General features: G+C 41.2%; 1 protein-coding gene across 1 annotated transcript in view; it reads right to left on the reverse strand.

Annotated features, from left to right (window-relative positions):
* Positions 1–13,142, reverse strand: part of Klrg1 (killer cell lectin like receptor G1) — a 15,890-nt gene extending 2,748 nt beyond the window's left edge. Inside the window, exons 1-3 of the mRNA XM_031384060.1 lie at positions 12,979–13,142; positions 9,693–9,797; positions 5,060–5,229 (exon numbers count right to left, since the gene is read on the reverse strand). Of these exons, the coding sequence (XP_031239920.1) occupies positions 5,060–5,229; positions 9,693–9,797; positions 12,979–13,060 (357 nt within the window). The 5' untranslated portion in view covers positions 13,061–13,142. The remainder of the gene's footprint in view (positions 1–5,059; positions 5,230–9,692; positions 9,798–12,978) is intronic.
* Between the last annotated feature and the right edge of the window lie 1,287 nt (positions 13,143–14,429).

Here is a 14,429-nt window from a genome sequence, read left to right on the forward strand (position 1 = left end):
TCTCTCTCTCTCTCTCTCTCTCTCTCTCTCTCTCTCTCTCTCTGTCTCTCCCAAAATTCATATGTTGAAGCCCTAACCTCCAATGTGGCGGCATCTGAAAGTGAATAGCTTCGAGTTGATTAGGCTTAGGTGAGGCCTTAAAATGGTACCCCCATGACAGGATCCTATGGCCTTAAAATTAGAAGGGACCGGAGCTGAAGCTCTCTCTACAGTGAGGACACAAGGAAAGACACTCTCCGATGAGCTGAAAGGGGCTCTTAGCAGCAACCTTGACTTTAGACATCCCAGTCTCCAAAGCTGTGTCAGCTGTTTAAGCCGTCCACTCTAGGGGATTTTACTGAAATGAAGGAAGCTGAGGCAAGCAACCACTTCAGATATCTAACCTCTCTTTAGCTTCTAATTCTAATGGGGTTCTGAGTTCTAACAGAAGTCTGTCTTTTACAAGGAGCCGCCTGCCAGAACTGACCTTTAGTTCATAAGCACGCTCCCACAGTATAACAGATAAGACACTGGGTCAGCTCCACCTCCACTGCTACTTCCTCTCTGATTAGATGGAGACTGATAGGTATTGAGCAGAAAGAAGCTCGACCCTGCTGCAGGAGCAAGAAGCTCAACCCTGCTGTCCCTGCTGCAGGAGCGTTTGCCTCACTCACCATCCACAGCGCCAACTGCAGTTACATTCACAGTGATGTGCTCTGGGACCCCACCAGGCTCTCCTGGTCCAATGGGCCTTAAGACAGAGTTAAACTAAGTGTACCCTCACGTGTGCTGTGCTACCCAGTGGGACGGGATAAACGATGCTTTGCTCTGTAAGTTGGTAGCACAATCAAATGAAGATGCTTATGCCCCAAGGGAACTACCCAATGCATTAAACAGAACAAAGAATATATCCAAGAAGATTAATTTTATCGTCAAGGTTGGACATTCATGTAATGAATAATTACATTTTCAATATTTTCTGGTGACAACTTAATTAATTGAATTTGGGCTGAATTACTTGAATGACCTTTTTATGGTATTTTAGATTAGTGTTTGTTGAACAATTTCCTTCAGAGAAAATTGTCTTTTATTCAGAAATCAAGAAAGCCCAGTGAAATTTCAACTCTATTATTGTGATGCTACTAAATGTCCCAACTGGGGGTTATTTTTATTCTATTCCTGGAAGATGGGGCCAGGAGAGAAAGAATTTACGGGCTCTGCTGTAGATGCCCCCCTTCGCCTGACTGCATCCTCATCAGCAAGAGGAGAGTCAAAGGAAGACTAAATTCTCTGTGGGGACAGCAGACACTTGGAAACTCTTCTGTGCTGTCTACTAAGGGCAGAGTCACTCCCTAGCTTCTCTTCAATGGGTTTCGGGTTTTAAAAATCTAAAAATCTTGACGGCGCATCCAAAGGCTTGCCAACTGCTCATTCCACCCATTTCCTGCCCCATCTGCCTTCTTTTCCCTTTTTTTGTAGCAGGGCGAGAGCATTCCTGCAGTAGGTCTTTGCACAGCCTTGTACTGCTCCCTGGATTTTCAATGGCTGGCACTGTGCAGGCCAGTCGTGCTTCTGAGGGGTCCATCTAAAACAGCGTCCACAGTCACTGTCCCATCAAACTGAGCTTCTTCCTCAAAGCACGAATTACCGTATTTATTTATGACTTCAGTTGCCTGTCTCGACTAAAATTTACTACTGTCATGGCAAGAACTCTTGCTTACGAACTTCCCAACACCTTGACTCGATATAGAAAATTGTTATCTAGAATGCGTGGAAGAATAAATTGTGGAGTCAGGCATCATGCTGTGAGTGACAAGAACCTCCTAGGTACAGATCTCCACCCCTTTGCCTCTTTTGAGTTCTGAGTGTGTGTGCTGGGGTAGCAAGGAGGAATGAAGGAGAAAGAAGGGACTGGGACGAAGTGACAGTCCAATGTTCAAGATGGCTTGAGACTTCCCGCGTTTCTGGGCCCACTGGTTAAAAAGACTGCTTAGAGGAATGGGCCTGGTTTCTCCTCTGGCTTTCTAAGAAAAGCTTTTACTTTGTGGGCTGAAGCTGTGACGTTCTATGGTAAAGTGATTATCTGGTACATACAAGGCTGCGGTTCAGTCTCCATAACCACAAGAGAGAAGAAAAATCTTCATTGCATTCTCTCATCATCTCCAAAGGAGGAACTGGAGCTAATAAGGTGCTGAAGTGGGAAAGAGGGTTCTCGCAGGGTGGGAAAGAGCTCCCCATCTTGTGCTGGCTTATTATCCTCAAGCCCCACACGATGCTAAGCCACATGACCAGCCCTTCCTACTCAAGATGAACCCAAATATTCAAAAATTTCACCATATTACTCTTGAATGAGATCCCACATGAAAAAGGCCTTCAAACACAAAATCATTTTTCTCTCTCCTCTAATTGGTTGATTAGGGTGTGTGGGCACATGTACATGTGTCCAACAACAACAACAACAACAAAACAGCATAATGATATGCCCAAGGGTTTTAGCTCAGGACTCTTATTCCCCAAAGAGGTGAAATGGAACACTTGGGCGTTGTCACTTCTGAAGCATGTAATGTTTGCTTGTATTCCAGAAAGGGGAAAAAACACAAAAACCAAAAGTAACAAAGATGCTGTGTTAGATGAAGTGGGGCATGCCACAGTGTGCATGTGCGGAGGTTCCAGTGAGTGAACTCAGGTTGTCCAGTTTGGTGGCAAGCACCTTTCCTCACCGAACCAAACTGTTGGACTGGTCTTTTTTTCAGTTTTAAGAGACTTGTATAGCTGGGCAGAGTCTGTAGACCAGGTTGCCCCAACACATGCTTCTCCTATCTCAGCCCCCAAAGTGGAGGAATTACAGGTATGGGTCACCACACCCTGATTTTTGTTTTTAAATACGGTCTTTTTGGTAGCTTTCCAGACACACATGAAACTGGGAATATTGCTCATACCATAATATATCATGCCTTGAGAACAAAGGAGTTAACCTGGGACAATGGACTCTACCAATCTGTATAGGTCATTTTGGTTTTATAGACTTTGACAAAAGGTGAAAAAAAGAAAAAAGAAGAATCAAGTAAGAATTCATAAGAATGTGGAAAATAACATCAGTAGTTTTATTAAATATAGCAGGGGTGCTTGGCACCCTCCAATTCTGACTGAAACCAAGCACTCTGGGGTTTTTTAAAACAAAAAACAAAAAACCAAAAAACAAAAAAAACAAAAAGCAGTCAACTTTGGAAACACAGCCGACTTAACTCAATGGTGTACTCTCCATAGTGGGCACATAATCCAGGAAACATAAGGAGAGAAAAACAAAGTCCCTTTAGAATTCTCCAGGACAAAGACAGCCCCGACTCCCAGAGACTCCGCGTCTTTGCCCTTCCGGCTCTCCTTGTTGCTTGTCTCCTGCGTGAGTGCGTGGTGTAGCTTACAGAGTGCTTGGTCTAGTTAGTTCTCTGCTGCACTTTCTTTTGTTGTGACTCACTGCTGCTGTGTCAGTAGTTTGCAGGCAAATGTTTCGAGCTAGTTGCTCACTTTTGCTACTGACTTCAGTCAGATGCTCAAAACAGCTACAGTACGTTCCAGAAAACAAGGCTATATAGTGTATCCTGCCACTTGGCTTAGACAAAGGGGGAAGGAAAAGAGAAACTCTGAGGAACGATTTGGAATTTAGATCATTCCAGAATTTCAAGCGCATACATGTTCTTTTGAGAGAAAATAAACTAAACAGCTCATCTTTCCTCAAAATAGGCAGTGGTGATCCAGGAGTGTGGTGGGACTCCTTGAATCCCAGCAGATTATTAATCTGAGTAGAAGGTTGACCCCAGAATATGAACTTGAAACCAGCTTGGGCTACAAAGCCCCTAGCTCTCAGTTATTAATAAACTATTCTCTGTGGTTTGATTTTATTCCCCCTCAAATTAAAACAAACAGCAATATCAAAACAAAAAAAAAATCTAAGATTTCTTTCTTATGTGCAAATTGTAACTGAGTTTGATCAAGTCTGTGCCAGGATGTCAACTCCTCAGATGGCTTATGTCTTCTAAGACCAGGAGAGGCATGGAGAGAGATTCTGGGTGAACAGGACCCAGGGGGCTGTAGGAAACAGAACCCCATTCCCACCCCCATGTTCTCTCCTTCTAATTGAACTTTCTAGACATTGTTCCCATTCTAGAACTTACTGAAATCCAGTGAATAAAGAACACTTCGCAGAGAACATGTAAGTCCCTATGTCCCCTTTGTCCCTCTGGCCTCTCCCTCCCAAGTTCCACTGACTTCCATATACAGCTGGACTTGTGTGTTTCAGGGCCTCATTCCTCATTTAACTAGGTCTGTGTTCTAAGCCTAGTTCTTCTCTGCAACGCTTACCACCATCTCACCTCACACATGCACACACACGTGCACACATACAAAAGCACACACGTGCAAAAGCACAAGCACATGCACATATGCACACCACAACCACACCATGGCATGTGCACACACACAGACACACACAAATATATAAATAAATAAATGTTCAAATACACGTATAAGGGCTGGAAAGATGGCTCAGTGATTGAGAGCATTGATTACTCTTCTGAAGGTCCTGAGTTCAAATCCCAGCAACCACATGGTGGCTCACAACCATCCATAATGAGATCTGATGCCCTCTTCTGGGGTGTCTGAAGACAGCTACAGCAAGCAGGGCCAAAGAGCTGAAGAGTTGGCCCAGCAGTTCAGAGCACTGACTGCTCTTCCGGAGATCCTGAGTTCAAATCCCAGGAACCACAGGATGGCTCACAACCATCTGTAATGAGATTGGATGCCCTCTTCTGGTGTGTATGAAAAACAGCTACAGTGTAGTTACATATAATAAATAAATAAATAAATAAATAAATAAATAAATATTCAAAAAATTCACACATAAATGAGCAAACATATACACAGATGGAGATAAATGAATATTAAAACACACAAAGAGCTAGGAGGCTGAGAAAGGAAAACCACAAGTTCAAAGCCATCTAAAAGGAGGATAAGAATAGGGGAAGGGAGAGGAAGAAAGAGGGAGGGTGGAGTAGCTCTATATTTTCCACATGTTTTCAATTACCACTCCCTGATTGTCCGGAAATGTAAGGAGATGTGAGCCTTTGTCCACACAGAATTTCAGACTAGAATTCCAGTCCTTTTTCTCCGTTGAGAAATAGTAACAGTGGCTGCCATTCCTCGTCCAGAGGATAGGGCAGCTGCGACAGTGGGAACACGTAGAGTCCTTGGAGCCTAGAAGGAAAGAGGATACATGGCTCACATCTTTATGGACCAAATGATCCTGCAAAGTTAAAAGGAGATATAGGAAAACATGGCCTCTCCAGTATCTACCTTGCCCTACCCCTTTTCAAACTAAGATTTGGGGAAATCTGTAACATATGACCTCAAACTGAATGGTCCACAATGTTCAACTCATCACTCCTGAAGTAGTTTCCACCAAGCAGGCATGGATTCTGACCAAATTTCTGATCAGCCTATAGAGCACACAGTACCCTGAAAATTGTCTGTATCCATGTATTGTACACGCAGCGTATAAAGGATGCATATACTGCCATGGTGTATATCTAGGTACTGTCTGTATATCCCCAATGAGTTCACATGTTCAGAATCTTTCAGGACGTCCAGATGTGATCATCTGGAACCAATAAAAATTGGAAAACAAAATCATCTTCAGCTAAAGTGACTACCTGAACATAATTTTTTTTTCTGACAGAAAAGCACATCAGATACTAAATTGAAAAGTGATAGAATTCTCCTTGCTAGGTTCCTCTAGAAGATACAATCTTCATTCCTTTAAAGTGCTTGAAATGGCTGGTCTCTCTGGGCTGGTGCCCTGAGCAGACCTTAGGCGCAAACTCCACAGCCAGTCCCACAACACCCAGAGGAAGCTCCACTCCCAGGTGCTCTAACACACCCAGGATCAGAGGTGAGGAGGACACAACATCTGTCCCAACATCGGGAGTAACTGGGACCAGCAGGACTAGGCACACAGGAACTCTGCCAGCCCAGGGGCTCAGATTCCTTCTGGTTTGTCTGGGTTGGTGCCCTGAGCAGACCTTGGGTGCAAACTCTGTAACCAATCCCAAAACATCCAGAGGAAGCTCTACTCTCAGGTGCTCTAACAACCCCAGGATCACAGGATCCCAGAATCACAGGATCACAGAGACAGCTTGACTCTGAGGAGTTCTCACACAACCAGGATCACAGGATGGTTAGGCTCCAGTCAGATTTAGGAAGGGCAGGTTGCACTAGAGGTAACTAGATGGCAGGAGGCAAGCATAAGAATACAAGCAACACAAACCAAGGTTACTTGGCATCACCAGAACCTAATACTCCCACCATAGCAAGTCCTGGACACACCATCACACTGGAAAAGCAAGATTTAGATATAAAAATCACTTCTCATGATGATGATACAAGACTTTCAGAAAGACATAAATAGCACCCTCAAAGAAATACAGGAGAACACAGGTAAACAGCTAGAAGCCCTTCAAGAGGAAACACAAAAATCCCTTAAAGAACTACAGGAAAACACAATTAAACAGGTGAAGGAAATGAGCAAAAGCATCCAGAATCTAAAAATGGAAATAGAAACAATAAAGAAATCAGAAAGAGAGACAACCCTGAAGATACAAAACCTAGGAAAGAAATCAGGAGTCGTAGATGCAAACATCACCAACAGAATACAAGAGATAGAAGAGAGAATCTCAGGGGCAGAAGACACCATAGAAAACACTGACACAACAGTTAAAGAAAAAGCAAAAAGCAAAAAGCTCCTAACTCAAAACATCCAGGAAATCCAGAACACAATGAGAAGACCAAACCTAAGGATCATAGGTACAAAAGAGAGTGAAGACTCCCAAGGTAATGGGCTAGTAAATATCTTCAACAAAATTATAGAAGAAAACTTCCCTAACCTAAAGAAAGAGATGCCCATGAACATACAAGAAGTTTACAGAACTCCAAATAGACTGGACCAGAAAAGAAATTCCTCCTGTCACATAATAATCAAAACACCAAGTGCACTAAACAAAGCAAGAATTTTGAAAGCAATAAGGGAAAAAGGGCAAGTAACATATAAAGGGAGGTCTATCAGAATTATGCCAGACTTCTCACCAGAGACTATGAAAGCTAGAAGATCCTGAGCAGATGTCATACAGACCCTACAAGAACACAAATGCCAGCCCAGACTACTATATTCGGCAAAACTCTCAATTACCATAGATGGAAGAAACAAGATATTACATGACAAAACAAAATTTACACAATATCCTTTCACACCTAGATGAAGCAAGAAAGTAATCTTTCAACAAATCTACACAAACCTAAATCTACCTCTAACAACAAAAACAATAGGAAGTAACAATTATTTTTCTTAATATCTTAATATGAAAATTAATGTTACCAACATATCCTAATTGATTGAAATTCAAAAACATGAGGAATTAGAAATTTGTTTATTGTCATCCAATGGTCCCTCTAATTTGGTAATTGGAGAAATAGGTCCAATATTGTACAATCCATATACACTTTCAACTTGTTTGTTCATGACAGTGTCTTGCTGTATACAACATAAGGGTCTTGAAATCTTGCTTCTCCTATCTCAGCCTCTCTATTAGTAGTATTGTTTATTTCATGTTTTTACACTATACTATGGTTTTCAAAACAACTTACATATTTCAAAATTATTTATAAACCCAAAAGAAATGTAGACCATTAAATTGGGAAGGGGCTTGTAAGAGAACAAGAGTGAGACCGAATGCTTTGCTTGATGTTTGTAACTATTGTATCATATTTGAAGAAGAGTACTTTATAAGTTACTCTTTCTCTGAGATGAATGGTTTTCAAAATCATCACAACCAATGAACCAAATTCTTACCCTCACCTAATGTATGTGCCACCCTCCAAGCAGAACCATTGTTCATTGAAACAGTTGGCGAATGACTTCATGGATAGACCATCTTAATACACACACCATTTCTTAAATGAATGTAACTTGTTCTCTGTGGGCTGAGAATAAATTCACTCACTCAAGCCAAATAGTTTTAACCATAGCAGGAAGTCTGTATCCAAAAATCGAGCCTACAATTTATTCCTGGGCGCAGCAGAACTGTCAACTCTCAACTTAGCTATGATGGAGGTAAAAACCTTTGGTGATGTGAGGGTCATTGAAATACAGCCTTATTACAATGAAATCCAATGTCTAAAAATTGTTCTTATTTTGGGCTTATACCACACTAAGAGCCAAGATTTTAAGCTCTACTAAATACAAAACAAACAAACAAACAAACAAAAAGACTTTATGTATTTATGTTCATTTAAGAAAATACTAGTAGTGATATACTATTTTGAAATAGACAGTTAATATGTTTGGAGTTATTTAAAATTTATATTGAGAAAAATGTATGTATTTTCAGGATTGCTGTAGACAAGCATCTACATAAGACTTGAATTGATTGTTGTTTTATATCAAACAACTTTTATAATACTCATTTTTATTGTTATAATATTTTATAAATTATAAAGAATATGACAAAAAAGATATTGTAGGTATTGAAGGGGAGTCTCTGGGAGGAGTTGGGGTACAAAAGGGAAACAAGAATGTGATACAATTCTATTTACTTAATATATGTTTTTAAATGTTAACAAATTCAGATAAATTGAAATCATGTAACTTTTCTCATCATAATGCAATAAAAGTTAAAAAAAAATTAAAATAACTTCAGTTCTCATTTGAGAGGAAAACAAGGCTTTATTTTTCTTTTAAAACCAAGACTTTGCTGGGCAGTGGTGGCTCACACCTTTAATCCTAGCACTTGAGAGGCAGAGGCAGGTGGATTTCTGAGTTCGATGCCAGCCTGGTTTACAGAGTGAGTTTCAGGACAGTCAGGGCTACACAGAGAAACCCTGTCTCAAAAAAACAAACAAACAAAAAAAAAAAAACAAAAAACAAAAAAAAAAAAAAACAAGACTTCTTAAGGAAGCCACAAGAGAACTACTTTTCTTGGGTTTTGCATGAATCTTTTGTCAAAACTAGATTTTTTTTCTTTATCAACTATAAAAATATATAGTTGACCATTTTAACAACATAGCTAATTGATTTTAAATATCAAGACTTATTAGAGAATATACTGATCTTTTTCAAGCATGCTTTACAGTGTCTAATAGTAAATACTTTTTGAAAATTTCAAGCTAAAGTGCTTGAAATGAGTGGGCACTGTGTGAACATCTCAGGGACTTCAAATAAGGTTCCATGACCTCTTGATTTTCTCCTTCCATGAGATTCATTTGCATCAAATCACCATAAGCCATCCCACCACAGGAGACGTACATACGTACATACGTGAACAACTATGGTACACATACCATACTAGATCGGGAACTAGAAAGTAGGGAAAGATTTCCATATCACATAAAGATTAGGTAACTGCCTGAGGGAAAGCTGCAGGCCGAGGCATCGAATTGCATTTGGTGGTCTCGCACCTTTCCTAGACTACTGTGGCGTAATCAGCTTGGACCGGAAAAGTTCCAACTTCCAGGGAGTTTCTCTGCCGAAAGTTAGGGCGTGAATTCGAAGTGGAGAGTGGGGCTGAATCCCATGAATACTCTAGAGTCTGTAACACCCTGTCACTAACAGTCATCTTGCTTTATTATATAAAACGAAAGGTTAATTTGGAGGTGGAGCCGGTACTCACCACAGCACAGGACCCGTTGGTACATCAGTAGACTCATGAGAATCACAGTCAACAGCCCCAAAGCCACCATCGCAAGGCAGGAAAGACGAGGCCGGTGTAAGACTGCTGCAGAGACACAATCCAAAGCCAAATCCTTGAGCCAGGCGCAGAAACTCAGGCCAGAACCTCTGGTATCGTGAAGCAATTCTGCCTGGAGGGACAGAGAACCAGGCCACACTGGTTTCTCTCCTGGTTAGGGCGAGCATTTGGCAGTCCAGCTAAAGGGAACCGTTCGTTGCCTTTGTAACTTGTGGCTTCTGTACTCTCAAGACTAGGACAGTGAACTAGTGTGTAGACAGACACCACTTTTTAGGGATTGAAGGACAATTTGGCATAATTTACCAGAATTGAAAAGCATTTTGCCGCCTGGCGGTGGTGGCGCACGCCTTTAATCCCAGCATTTGGGAGGCAGAGGCAGGCAGATGTCTGAGTTCGAGGCCAGCCTGGTCTACAGAGTGAGTTCCAGGAAAGCCAGGGCTACACAGAGAAACCCTGTCTCGAAAAAACAAAAAAACAAAAACGAAAGAAAGAAAAGAAAAGCATTTTGCCTTTTGGCCCAGCAATTTCTCCTCGAGAAACATTTTTCTAGATACGCGCACACACAGGTGCAAAATACACTCATAAGGCTGCCTGTGGCCACAACGTCTATAGGAAGGCCAACTGTCTAAACCTATCAACCAAAAATCGAAATTTTTATAAAAAATAAAACAAAAGAAAACAAAACAGTCAGATATATTTATAGCCATGTAGCTTCTGAAGGGGATTCTTTTAAAGCCAATATGAAGTGATTTTTAAATATATACTTAAAAGAAAGATACATTCATTAGGACAAGGGCTGCTTGGTATCACTGAAGCCAATCCAAGAGCACTTCTCAGCCTTTCGGTCAAGATCCAATGTGGAAGCCCGTCCCAGCATAGAGTTTCCCTTTTCAAGAGGAAATGGGTGGTTAGGAGCAAAAACAGAGGGAGAAAATTTTTGCTTTTTTTATTTATTTTTATTTTTATTTTTATATCCTTCTAGTTTGAACCTGGCACTCAACTTTTAAATAAATAAAATTTAAACTGAAATAAAGTAAACTTCATCTCAGAAGTACTTGATAAAATTCACCTTGTTTTGTAAGAAACTATTGGATGTATAATAAATAAGTTTAGGTTGGCCTTGCATTGGAGGATAGAGCATTGTGCCATATTAGTTTTGTGGCATACTTTCTCTAAGAATACTGTATTTCTAGTTTGAAAATGAAAGGATTTTTTTCAGGTTTTTATTTTAAAAATCATAGGCATCTGATTTGATGGTATGGAAATTATCTGTAAAGAAAAACTGTAAGGATTTTTTTTTATTCCTTTGGTTATTATCTTGAAATAAAACAATTATTTTGAAGCAGGATGTAGAAGCCACTGTAATGGTGGCACTTGGGTTTAGAGACAGAGGGATCAGTGACTCAAAGTCACCACAGCAAATTTGAGGCCAGCTTGGGCTACATGAGAGCCTGCCCTAGGCCAAAGAGAGAGCGAATTTAATCTTCCTATTTTAGTCTCCTGTACCCACTCAAGTTTTAGGTAATTTGTTCTTATTCATTTGTATCAATGAAAATTTCTCAACTTCTTAAAGTAACTTCATAGTGAGAGAACCTTCACAAGCATTCAGCATGATAAATATGTTCACTCATGAATCCCAAATCTCTAGCATTATAGTGAAACAAACAACAACAAAAATAAACTTCATCTTTAACCCCAGCAATGGGGAGGCAGAAGCAGGTGGATCCCTGTGAGTTCAAGGCCAACCTTGTCAACAGGGTGAGTGCCAGTACAGCTAGCACTACACAGAAAATAAAATTAAAACTTAAAAAATCACTAGATTTGTAGCATAGATGACTTCTTATGACTTATGCCTACCCCTACCATCCCAGACAGGGTTTCTCTGTAACCCTAGCCGCCCTGGAACTTGCTCTGTAGACCAGGCTGGCCTTGAACTCAGAGATCTGCCTGCCTCTGCTTCCTGAGTGCTGAAATTACAGGTGAGCACCACCAAGTCCGGCTGCATAAATGGCTCCTTAATGAAATAAAAAAAAAAATCCTCATTTTAATTGTGGCTTGGTAAATAAAAAAAAAAAATGTTATCAAATTATAATTGTATTTGGGTAGCCATTATCCAACTTAAAGTAAAACAAAAATTTTACTTTATTTTATTTTATGTATATATTAGTTCCAACTATTTAATTATTAGGTTCTTTACTTAATATATATTATATAGCATATCATATTATTAAGCTCTATACTTTAAAATATACATTCCTTTTGACTTAACCTTTCTAGCCCTCACAAATTAGAGCAGATATGATAAAGGAAAAATCACACATATAGTTTATAGAAACAGAAATAAATCTAAATGCCCATGATTTAGAAAACATGGCTATGTTTTCAAAGGGTGCATTAAAAATTGTAACAAAAAGAAGAGGATAAGGGATGGTAAAAGTATGTAACAGAGAAAAATCTAAAAAAAAAAAACTATAGAAGAGATTATGTCTCCTGGAGTCACCTGCTTGATGTGTAAAATCAAAGATTAATTTTGGCATTTACATCGATCCCTGTCTCAGACAAGAATCTGCATAAAAGGGGGTTTGTGGGTGTCATTGGCCAGATCTCTGGCCAATTATACAATTATAATTTAATCTGTAAAGTCCAATGCCTTCACCCCTCAGTTGCAACCCAAGAAGGGTGTGGGGAGGGGAGGGAAGGGGAAGATAAGAAACAGGAAACAACTCTACATGTGTGAATCCATTTCTCATCTCAAGAAATCTTACCCTTATCCCGTAATAAAACTGTTGCTCTTCAGTCCCTGGTTATTGAAACAGACGTGGTGGGATATCAATCCGTAAAGCCTGACCACAGACAAAATTCTCTCGCAAAGCACTCTGACTTTAGGTTAGATTGGGGTCAATAAAGAGGATCGTGCTAGTCTCCATGTATAGAATCCTTAAGAATAAAGAAAAAAAAAATAACAACAAAAAAGATCGCATCGCCATTGCTGGGCATGAGCTGGGATCACAGAAGTGGGTGCCCAGAAAAGAATCATCCGAGACTGGTCTCACAGCTGCACTCCACACTGAAAGTTCCAGAGAGCACTGCGCACCGAACCCCAAGTATTTTCTGAAAGCGTCCTCAACTTCGTGCCCTCCCTCCTCCCAGTAATTCCCCTTGCCTCTCCTGCTCGGCACAGTCTTCAGTGCTGATGGGCCTGACTCACCTTTGAGGTTCCATCTGGAGTCATCTTGGACTTGAGGTGGGGCAGGCAGCTCTAGGGTTGAATAGATAGGGCTGTCAGCCATCTCTACCAAATGCCTTTCACACTACAGTGGGGCGTGCCGGCTGTAGGCAGGGTGAGAAGCACCCGGGAGGGAACACCCCATCCTGTAAAGCAGCAGCAGGGAGACTTGACCAAAACAAGCAAATTGTCAGGAAGTGATTCAGTTTCTAGGGCTGCTACAGAAATTAATAATCAAAGCGTTAATCGCTGCAGCACACCCGGAAGATGCTCCCTAGATACACACTGACTCCCAAGCTCATCTTGTTCTGCGAGGGTCACAGTGCTCAAGCCCAGAAGTTTGTATGAGGACTCTGCAGCAAACTAGACTTCAGCACTGACTCTTCCCCTTCTACACGAGACAGGCACCAAGTAGAGCTGATTTCTTCATCCCGTGGACCTCTGAGTAGCAATAAGAGCTAGGTGTGACCAGAGCAAGCAGGGCCAGAGCAAGTAGAGGTCCTGAGTTCAATGCCCAGCAGCCACATGATGGCTCACGGCCATCTGTACAGCTACAGTGTACTCATACACATAAAATAAATAAATAAGTCTTTAACTCATGCACAATCCTGCCCCAGCCTCCCAAGCTACTGGGACTACAGGCGCGCGCCACCATGCCCGGCCTAATAAGTCTTTAAAAAAATTTAAAAGCCCATATTAAAGATAAGTTTTTTTAAAAAAGAGCTAGTGTGATGGACTGTGGCTGTGTGGGCCTATTTCATGGAAGAGACAGACTCCCCCACATATTTTGTGAATGTGACATAGCAAGTAGAGGTCCTGAGTTCAATGCCCAGCTAATGCTGTTTGTCAACTTGACCGGATATAGAGAACAGCGGCTCTCAGCCTGTGGGTTGAGATCCCCACGGGGCTTGCGTATCAGATATCCTGCACATCAGATATTCCCATTACGATTCATAACTAGCAAAATTACAATTATGAAGTAACAATGAAATGATTTAATGGTTGGAGGGGCTGCCACGACATGAAGGACCGTATTAAAGGGTCTCAGCGTTAGGAAGATTGAGAACCTCTGGCCTAGAATCATTTAGGAGACACATCTCTGGGTGTGTCTGTGAAGGATTTTCTAAATTGAGTTACTGAGATGGGAGGATCTATCCAAGTGTTAGTAGCACAATCTATGGAGTATGGTCCTGGGCTTAATAAAAAGGAAGACATGGCAGAGCACCAGCTTCATCTCTCCCTGTGCCCTGACTTGGAGGTTCAATGAGCTTAGCTGTCGCAAGCTCCTGTCACTAGGACTTTCCACCAGGACGGACTGTTTTCCTCTCATTTGTGAGCCTAAATGATGCCCCCTCTCTGAGGCTAACTGACCCCCCCTGTAAGACTAACTGACCCCCCTTCTGTCAGCCTATATGATGCCCCCTCTGTGAGGC

This window comes from Mastomys coucha, unplaced genomic scaffold (genome assembly GCF_008632895.1).
Source record: "Mastomys coucha isolate ucsf_1 unplaced genomic scaffold, UCSF_Mcou_1 pScaffold20, whole genome shotgun sequence".
Taxonomy (NCBI): domain Eukaryota; kingdom Metazoa; phylum Chordata; class Mammalia; order Rodentia; family Muridae; genus Mastomys; species Mastomys coucha.